The sequence below is a fragment of the Oncorhynchus keta genome, unplaced genomic scaffold, assembly GCF_023373465.1.
Source record: "Oncorhynchus keta strain PuntledgeMale-10-30-2019 unplaced genomic scaffold, Oket_V2 Un_contig_5987_pilon_pilon, whole genome shotgun sequence".
NCBI lineage: Eukaryota > Metazoa > Chordata > Actinopteri > Salmoniformes > Salmonidae > Oncorhynchus > Oncorhynchus keta.
Window position 1 is genome coordinate 71,833 of NW_026288618.1, and position 10,524 is coordinate 82,356.

Sequence of the window (10,524 nt, forward strand, 5' to 3'; positions counted from 1 at the left end):
ATGACAAAAATGAGCATTTCTTATTGGACAAGTCAAGGTAGTCCCTTCCTTGTTTCAGTGACTTTTCCTCCGTTTGGTACCTATAGAACACTACTACACTTGTGGCAGTACATGTCATTGACAGGCCTGTTATCTCTGTTCAGTTGTATGGCAGGAACTACTACCAGCTAGAGCAGTTTGTGTCAAAGAGGATGCTGGAGAAGATGGCTCTGCCCAATCTAAAGGAGGAGTTGCCACGGTTACATGCCAACAATGCCCAGATGCTGCCAGAGGAGGCAGAAACCGAGTACCTAAAAGTAGGCAAGAGGAGAGACAACACACATAAATATAGTATACAGTACTGTTTGCATGCATTTGCACACACACTCAGTAAATCTACTGAATTGAAATTACCACTTTTTTATAGAACTTTTATTTGACTTATAGGTGTCGAACATCTTCATTTTAACCTTGTTTAACCTCTTTCAAACCTGGTTTAGCCCTGCATCATGAAAAAATGGCCCGCTCTCACACTTGATTATTACTTGCAATAATATAAGCTTTGTAAATTAAAGGCAATTCAAATCAAGCTTCTATTACTGCAAATCATAATCAAGTGAGTGCTGGCCCTTTTTTAAATTTGATCTATTTTGGTTTCAAGCACTCTGTTTACTTGTCTACACAAGAATATTTTGAGTTGAGCACATTCTTCTCCTTTACTACGATCAACCTTGCAGCGTGCTTGTTCTATCTCCCCGTCAGATCGCCCAGCAGCTTCCAGAGTATGGGATGGTGTTCCATCGGGTATGCCGGGAGAAGAAGCCGGTGGTGGGGGAGCTGGTGCTGGGAGTCTGTGCCACAGGAATCATCGTCTATGAGCTGAAGAACCACCTCCGCACTGTCACACGGCGATTCCTCTGGAGGGAGACCGATACCATCTCCGCCAACGTGAGTACTACTGGAATACTAGGGTTGTACTACAACTACTATAGTACTTTACTAGTTCCACTGTATACCAGATAGTCGTTTTTTTGCAGAGGGATTGGGTTCTTACCAAGAATCTTTTTCATCTGAAGAACCATTTTTGGAAGACGAGGGTTCTTTGAAAAGTCAAAGGGTTCTACATAGAACCTTTATCATCCGAAGAACTGTTTTTTCATCATTTCATAATTAATAAACATGATTTAAAATTAAAATAAAAGTGTTATTTTTCTGTGAAATGTAATATTGGAATGCAAACTCAAAATGTAATACATTTCAACTCTATATCTAACATGGTACAGGTGTTTATTTTAAATTCTCTAAGACCATAACCATGTGTTTAAGGTGAATACTTTTGTTGCAATGTAGATTTGTTTAAGGCTACCAAGAATACACTATATGACCCTGATTTAGCCCACTGCAGTAAAAGGTTCAACTTTAGCCTTCTAGAGTTTAAAAAGATGTGAGAATGTTTTAAACTGTACCTAATATGAGAACATTTGTGCACAGCAAATTGGCCAGTATTACCTAGTGTTGATTTGTCAGTGTAACATTTCAGTGTAACAGAGGTAAAGAAGTGAGTGTGATTTGTGTAATTTTTGACTTTGTGTAGAGTAAAACACTCAGCCACACCCATCATTATTATATTTCCCAGCATGCTCTAAAGCATGCTCTACAGTTTGTTTCAATATCTGTGTTTTTGCATGTGCATTGGTTGATTTCTTGATCTGATGCAAAGATAAATAGCATACTTATTCTAAACTAATTGAATCTGTTAGTAGTTGACTTATTGCCCTCATTACGGAGATGGTTGTTCCAGTCAAGATGGTTTAGGTAGTCTCATTTATCAATCTTCCCCACCCTGGCAGTCATTCTGAATGCAGGTTGCGTATGATTAAAAGGTTCAATTGTTGGATATCCTCACTCTGGCTGGATGCCAATAAGAATTACACATCGTTTTGCAAGCTTGCATAATGTGACTAGAAGGTATGGTGTGGCCTGTAAACTAGGATTTTCAATATTAGGAAGGTGTTCTTCATGTTTTGTACAATTAGTGAATGTCTATTGTCATAAAGAGTTCAATTTTAAAGCCTGGTTGAACCTTTTATAGACGGTTCTAGGAAGAACCCGTTCAAGATTAAAGGGTTCTCTGTAGAACCCTTCATAGATGGTTCTAGGAAGAATCAATTACAGGGGTTCTAAGAAGAAACGAACATAGAGGGTTCTATGCAGAACCCTCTGCAAAAGGTTCTACCTAGCATTAAAAAGGGTTCCCCCATGGGGACAAACCCAAAACCCCTACATGGTTCTACGTAAGCACCTTTTTTTTGTAAGGGTGGACTGTGCTTTCAGAAGGGTTTGCCATTAACAGCTCCAATGCTCTTGATTTAAAAGACAACCCTCTGACAGTTGTCTCTCCTCCCCCAGCATCGTAAGCTGACCATAGAGTGTGGTGGTCCCAGTGGTAAGAAGCACAGCTTTGTAACAGAGAGTTCTAAGATTGCGCAGTACCTCCTTAGTCTCTGCTCCGGGCAGCACAAGTTCCACAGCGAGATGAGTTCCAGGCAACTCAGCCACAGCATCGCTCAAGGTACGGGGCTCTTAGAGCACACACAGGCAGGCACACACGCAAACACACACACACACACGCACACACACACACACACGCACACACACACACACACACACACACACACACACACACACACACACACACACACACACACACACACACACACACACACACACACACACACACACACACACACACACACACACACACACACACACACACACACACACACACAATTGCTTATTCATTATGATTATTTGTTGTCTTTCCAGATGAGAACATTGACAAGTACCAGTCTATTTGTCGGACCAGTGACTCCCGTATGAAGCGTCTTTCGTGTTCTGAGGTTGTCCTGAACAGCGTAGAGTTACCATCCAACCTCGGCCACCGCGAGTCATTAAGTAAGTCGTGTGATGACATCACGGCGAAGGTGGAGGCGCGTCTAAGGCAACAGAGAGAGTTGAGGGAAATGAGCAGAGATCTACCCGAGCCATGCCCACTGTCAGAGATGAAGGAACAGCAGGGCTGGAGGTAACAGTACATAAGACAATGTAACCCTACATAACACTGCAGGCATTAAATAACACTACATAACAATGAACCTCATCATCAATAACATGATTTTCACTTGAGCTCAAAGGGTCCTACATTCCATGGGGGTAATGCACCTCTGCCTCACCTGACCTCACTTCCACTGCAATTTGTTTATTTATTTACGTTGACTTTATCCTTTGACAATGATGACAATATTTGTGGTGACAAACCATGTGTCGTTGTGTTCTCGTACTCTAAAATGATTTCCAACAGTACAGATCGTTAGTATAATGATGAACTTTGCAAACCCACGACTGTTGTGTTCCAGTACTCCAGAGCCCATCCCCAGAATCATGTCCAATCCCATGCTACAGAAACATGACTCCACAACCTCCTCTATACAAGGTGAGGACTGAGTACGCTATATACTCTTATCTGAAGAATTTACTATAACACTGCATATGCTTAACTCTCTGCATTAACTTAACTCTTAACTCGAATCTTGGCTTTTTTTTTAATGAATGCACTTGGTATTATATTTAACCCCTGACCTGTGGGTTATTTTACAGTAGACACTCCAACCAGGGGTTCTCCAGAGAGAGAGATCATCAGTCTGATCCTAAGGAAAGACCCTAAACTGGGCTTTGGTGAGTAACAGGGTGATTAGGAATTGAAGGGTGCATTTGTAGATTCGGTTTTCTTTTGCCATAGAAATACAATGACTCTGGTCCTCTTGTCTCTCTCTTGTCTCTCTCTCGCTCTCTATTTTGTATCTATATCTCTTTTTTTCTCAGGGGTTGTGATAGTGGGCGAGAACAACACAGGGAAACTGGACCTGGGAATCTTCATAGCCTCCATCGTACCTGACGGACCAGCAGACAGAGACGGCAGAATCAGACCAGGTACTGAACAGGGAGCAAAAACAAGTCAGACAAGATTACTTATCAAGTGAACAATAGTTGTTACGTCCTGACCTTAGTTCCTTTGTTATGTTTCTTGTTTAAGTTGGTCAGGGCGTGAGTTGGGGTTGGCATTCTATGTGTTGTTCTAGTTTTGGTTTTCTATGTGTTTGGCCTGGTATGGTTCTCAATCAGAGACAGCTGTCAATCCTTGTCTCTGAGAACCATATTTAGGTAGCCTGTTTTTCCCACTTGATTTGTGGGTAGTGGTTTTCTGTTTAGTGTATGTCACCTTACGGAACTGTTTCATTTCATTCGCCGTTGTTATTTTGTTCAGTGTTCTCTGTTTAATAAATATGTGTTACGGTTTTCTTGCGGTGAAGGAGAGTCGGACCAAAACGCAGCGTGGTATTCTTGATACATGTTTAATGACGATGAAAAAAACGAACAATACAAAAACAACAAACGTACCGTGAAAACCTATACAGCCTATCTGGTGCAAACAAACACAGAGACAGGAACAATCACCCACGAAACACTCAAAGAATATGGCTGCCTAAATATGGTTCCCAATCAGAGACAACGATAAACACCTGCCTCTGATTGAGAACCACTCCAGACAGCCATAGATTATGCTAGATAAGCCACAAACCCAATACCTAGCAAAACCCCAAGACAAAATACACCACAATAAACCCATGTCACACCCTGGCCTGACCAAAATAATAAAGAAAACACAAAATACTAAGACCAGGGCGTGACAATATGAACATGGACACGTACCACGCTGCATATTGGTCCGATCTCTCCTACTCCTCCTCAGACAAGGATGACGAACGTTACAATAGTTCAAACACACACACCTACACTGCCTTCAGGAAGTATTTTATTGTAATTTTTTTGTCAAAGATCTACACTAAATATTCCGTAATGTTAAAGTGGATGAAAAAATTTAACATTTGTTGAAAAGTAATGAAAAATAAAACACTAATATATCTTGATTAGATAAGTATTCAACCCCCTGAGTCAATACATGTTAGAATCACCTTTTGCGATTACAGCGGTGAGTCTTTCTGGGTAATTCTCTTAAGAGCTTTCCACACCTGGATTGTGCAACATTTACATTTACATTTAATTCATTTAACCAAATACTTCAAATTGGCAACATTTGCCCATTATTCTGTCAAATTGGTTGTTGATCATTGCTAGACAACCATTTTCCGGTCTTGCCATAGATTTTCAAGCAGATTTAAGTCTATACTGTAATTCGGCCACTCAGGAACATTCACTGTCTTCTTGGTAAAAACGTTTTCCTCTGGGATTTTGCCTGTGCTTAACTCCATTCCATTTATTTTTTATCCTGAAACTCCCCCGTCCTTAACAATTACAAACATACCCATAACATGATGCAGCCACCACTATGCTTGAAAATATGAGTGGTACTCAGTAATGTGTTGTATTGGATTTGCCCCAAACATACAGTAACACTTTGTGTTCAGGACAAAAGGTGAATTGCTTTGCCACACTCCAGATACAGACTGTAACACAACAAAATATGGAAAGAATCTTTGGGGTGTGAATAGTTTCTGAAGGCACTGTACATATCATACTAGTCTTTTCTTTTATCTTTGGTTGATGGTCAGACTGATATTGTGCTTTGATTGGTTGATTATGCAGGTGGTCGTCTGATTTCTCTAAATAAGATCAGTCTGGAGGGCGTGACGTTCACTGACGCAGCAGTCATCCTCCAGAACAGCCCTGATGAGGTGGAGCTCATCGTCTCACAGCCCAAATGTACGTAGACCCTATTACAACCCTTATACAACCCCACACAAATATACTCTTCGTACTCTGTCATTGTCAAATCAAATGTTCAAATCAAATTTGATTCGTCACATGCGCCAAATACAACAGGTGCAGACCTTACAGTGAAATGCTTACATACGAGACCCTGATCAACAATGCAGTTTTAAAAAATATGAGTAAGAAATGAAAGTAACAAGTAATTAAATAGCAGCAGTAAAATAACAATAGCGAGACTATACACAGGGGTACCGAGTACAGAGTCAATGTTGCTGGAGCACATGTAGGTAGAGTTAAAGTGAGATGTAATATGCAGCAGTGTTAAAAATGGGGGTAGAGTTATTAAAGTGATAAGATGTTCAGGAGTCTTATGGCTTGGTCCTGGGGGCAGGAAGCTTGGCCCCAGTGATGTACTGGGCCGTACGCACTACCCTCTGTAGTGCCTTGCAGTCGGAGGCCGAGCAGTTGCCATACCAGGCAGTGATGCAACCAGTCAGGATGCTCTCGATGGTGCAGCTGTAGAACCTTTTGAGGATCTAAGGATCCATGCCAAATCTTTTCAGTCTCCTGTGGGGGAATTAGGTTTTGTCGTGCCCTCTTCACAGCTCTCTTCGTCATTTATTTTTATTTCTAGACCTTATCTGGAAGATTGCTGCTTTTCTCACTCGTCTTTTGTGGTACTCAGCATAATTATATATTTTTTATTTGGTTTATTCGCTTTTTTCTCCCTCTTCCATTTGTCTATGTGTGTATTTCTGGGAAACGGTAAGGGGGATACCTAGGCAGTTGTACAACGGAATGCATTCAACTGAAATGTGTCTTCCGCATTTAACCCCTCTGAATGTGCCTGAAGCTCGGTTTCCATCAATTGGCGACAAATTTTCATTGCAATATTCTAAAATCTGCATAAAAACATAGTGCATTCGCAGTGGTGATGGGGCTTTGGTGATAACGGATGGCACTGTGATAGACAGCATCCAATTTGCTGACTAGAGTGTTTTGTAAATGACATTGCCAAAGTCAAGGATTGGCAGGATAGTCAGTGTATGTTTGGCAGCATGAGTGAAGGAGGCTTTATTGCAAAATAAGAAGCCGATTCTAGATTTAATTTTCGATGGGAGGTGCTTAATATTAGTCTGGAAGGAGAGTTTACAGTCCAGCCAGACACCTAGGTATTTATAGTTGTTCACATATTCTAAGTCAGAACCGTCCAGAGTAGTGATGCTAGTCGGGCGGGCGGGTGCGGGCAGCGATCGGTTGAAGAGCATGCAGTTGGAGGCCACGGAAGGAGAGTTGTATGGCATTGAAGCTCTTTTGGAGGTTTGTTAACACAGTGTCCAAAGAAGGGCCGTGGTGTCGTCTGCGTAGAGGTGGATCAAAGAATCACCCGCAGCGAGAGCGACATCATTGATATGGCGATGTGGGTGCCGGCTTTTGCTCCATTCGTATTTGGGGAAACCATTGAAGGCAAAGAAACCCCTCTTGACCTCAACCTGTTGTGCGATGATGTATGGAAATGGAATGTTACAGTTTATTTAGCTGATAATTGCATCCAAAACATTGGTTCATCAAGGGCTGGGTGATGCCGATTGGCCAGCTTCACTTGAAAAGTGTCCTTTGTGGATAGCACTTGGATGTGCACAGGAATGGCATGCGTTTGCCTTTTTAAAGTAAGTCTTAAATCCTCACAAAACCCCTATAACAGTTTTGGGAAACAATGTCTGATGAGCCAATCTGTACTTTTTGCAAAAACATTCCCAACTTATATTCACTTTCACAGTACCTATAGTTTAACAAATGACTGTACTTTATATGGATTTGTATCATAACAAATTTACTGCTGTGGTGAAATGATATGGCTGTCAAGATATATTGCATGAATTCATGATGGAAATACAATGACATCGAAATGATATAATTATTACTCCCACAATTTGACATTTTCAACATATAGTATATTTTCCCCGTTCTATGCTTGACAAGCAGTTCCCTTGTTCCACCAGTTGACACTGTGCATATACATGGTCAAGGCTGTGCGTACATTTACGCACACTCTCAATCGAACATTGAAATTATCCCACGCATGGTTAACGCACAGATTTGTCCCTAGGCATGATTTATAAATGAGGCCCCTGGTTAGTTTCTTTCTCTCTCTCGCTCTCTCTCTCTTTCTTTATTTCTTTATACAGTAACTGTATATAGCACCAGTTGAAAGTTTGGACACACCTACTCATTTTTATTAATTATTTAAAACTATTTTCTACATTGTAGAATAATAGTGAAGACATCAAAACTAGGAAATAACACATATGGAATCATGTAGGAACCAAAAAGTGTTAAACAAAACAAAATATATTTTATATTTGAGATTCTTCAGAGTAGATCCATTGCCTTGATGACATCATTGCACACGCTTGGCATTCTCTCAACCAGCTTTATGAGGTAGTCACCTGGAATCCATTTTAATTAACAGGTGTAAGCCTTGTTAAAAGTTCATGTGTGGAATGTATTTCCTTCTTAATGCATTTGAGACAATGAGTTGTGTTGTGACAAGGTAGGGGTGGTATACAGAAGATAGCCCTATTTGGTAAAAGCACAAGTCTATATTATGGCAAGAACTGCTCAAAAAAAATCAAAGATAAATCACAGTCCATCATTACTTTAAGACATGAAGGTCAGTCAATACAGAACATTACAAGAACTTTGAACGTTTCTTCAAGTGCAGTCACAAAAACCATCAAGCGCTATGATGAAACTGACTCCCATCAGGACCGCCACAGGAAAGGCAGACCCAGAGTTACCCCTGCTGCAGAGGATTAGTTCATTAGAGTTACCAGCTTCAGAAATTGCAGCGCAAATAAATCCTTCACAGAATTTAAATTAACAGACACATCTCAACATCCACTGTTCAGTGAAGACTGTGTGAATCAGGCCTTCGTGGTTGAATTGATGCAAATAAACCACTACTGAAGGACACCAATAAGAAGAAGAGACTTGCTTGGGCCAAGAAACATGAGCAATAGACATTAGACTGGTGGAAATCTGTCCTTTGGTCTGATTCCAAATGGTCTTAGTCCAAATTTGAGATTTTTGGTTCTAACCGCAGTGTCTTTGTGAGATGCATAGTATGTGAACGGATGATCTCCGCATGTGTGGTTCCGACCGTGAAGCATGGAGGAGGAGGTGTGATGATGATGAGCTTATTGAGAGAATGCCAAGAGTGTGCAAAAGCTGTCATCAAGGCAACGGGTGGCTACGTTGAAGAATGTCAAATTCAAATGGCACTCGCACATCTGAGCTATCTTTTTTGCAGGTGCATGGTAACAGTTGAATAAAATGAGAAGGAAGAAGAAACCCGCACACTGCTCTTGGTAGTAACACTGCTCTTTAATAATAAGCTTCAGATTCATTCCAAGATGGCGTAGCAGTCAGACGTATTTGTCCTTCGCCTTGTCGTGTCCCATGTATAGTTATTTTTACCATTTTTCTTCACATATCTTTTTTATAGTTTTCTAAACCCTTCAATATACTCTCCTGCAAACCCGCCTCACCCAATGTGGTGTGGACCTGCTTTTTCTCTAAAGTATTTTTCTTTTGCCTTTATTTACTGGAATCTCTCCAACATAAATCAGCCAGCTAACTAGCCAGCTAACGGTCATCAGCTAACCTCTAGCTCGAAAGCTCTCGCCAGATTGTACAACGCGATTCAACCAGAGCATACGGACCTATTTTTCTCTCCATATCCCTCGGGATTCCTATCGCAAGCTCAAACCTTCTCACCTTCCGACCTCGCAGCTAATGTCCCCTGAATGCTCGTCTAGAGCACAACGGACTGCTGGCTTACGAGGCCCATCGAATACATTCCAGCCACTAGCTAGCAGTCAGCCATCCTTTGCCAGCGGTCATCAGCTACCTTTATTCCGGACAACTCGCCAGCCTTACAGCGACTCAAACCAGAGCTAGTCGGACTTATTCTTCTCCATATCTCCGGATTCCTACCACAAGCTCTGAACCTATTTGTTTAGATTTTTAAAATCCACCTGCCATTATCACAGCTAACGACCCTGAACGCGACAGCCGCTAATCTGCGGCCTGCTAGCTATCTAAAGCACATTGGACTGCTGGCTTAAGAGGCCTCTTGGACATATTTCTTCGGCCACTATACATAGTTTGCCAATTGGCCTGGTTTACCACATGGAGCCCTGCTGAACCGTCCGCTGATGTAACTGCACGAGGGGGCCACACTCCTCCGTCGCGTCGTCATCCTCTAAGGCCTTTCTGTTAGCCTAGCACCGTGCTGCTAGCTCAAGCCACGCACTGGACTTATGATCACCCGCTACGCATGCTCCTAATGGCACCATGCCGTGCCGATTGCTGTTTTGTAACTATTGTTTTATTTCACTGCAGAGCCTCTAGCACTGCTCAACACGCCTCAGCTAACAATTTAGTTACACCTCCCCCACACGCAGTGACATCACCTGGTTTAAATGCTATTTCTAGAGACAGTATCTCTTTCATGATCACTATATGGACAGGTTTACCCCCACTGTATTCACATCCTACTATTCCTTTGTCTGTACATTATGCCTTGAATATATTCTTATCTGCTCCGCTTACTCTCTGTTCTGAACGTACTAGGCATCTAGTTCTATTAGCCTTTAGCCGTACCCTTCTTATCCTACTCCTCCTCTGGTGATGTAGAGGTTAATCCAGGCCCTGCAGTGTCTACCTCCACTCCCATCCCCCAGGCTCTCT

The 10,524-nt window shown here is 41.7% G+C and overlaps 1 protein-coding gene across 1 annotated transcript in view; it reads left to right on the forward strand.

The window, feature by feature from the left end:
* Window positions 1–5,760, forward strand: part of LOC118369383 (tyrosine-protein phosphatase non-receptor type 13-like) — a gene marked incomplete at its 3' end in the record, with an annotated part of 43,575 nt that extends 37,815 nt beyond the window's left edge. Inside the window, exons 12-19 of the mRNA XM_052510651.1 lie at window positions 144–296; window positions 742–927; window positions 2,389–2,551; window positions 2,806–3,064; window positions 3,396–3,472; window positions 3,637–3,714; window positions 3,862–3,969; window positions 5,644–5,760. Coding sequence (XP_052366611.1) covers window positions 144–296; window positions 742–927; window positions 2,389–2,551; window positions 2,806–3,064; window positions 3,396–3,472; window positions 3,637–3,714; window positions 3,862–3,969; window positions 5,644–5,760 — 1,141 coding nt within the window. The remainder of the gene's footprint in view (window positions 1–143; window positions 297–741; window positions 928–2,388; window positions 2,552–2,805; window positions 3,065–3,395; window positions 3,473–3,636; window positions 3,715–3,861; window positions 3,970–5,643) is intronic.
* Window positions 5,761–10,524: the final 4,764 nt, after the last annotated feature.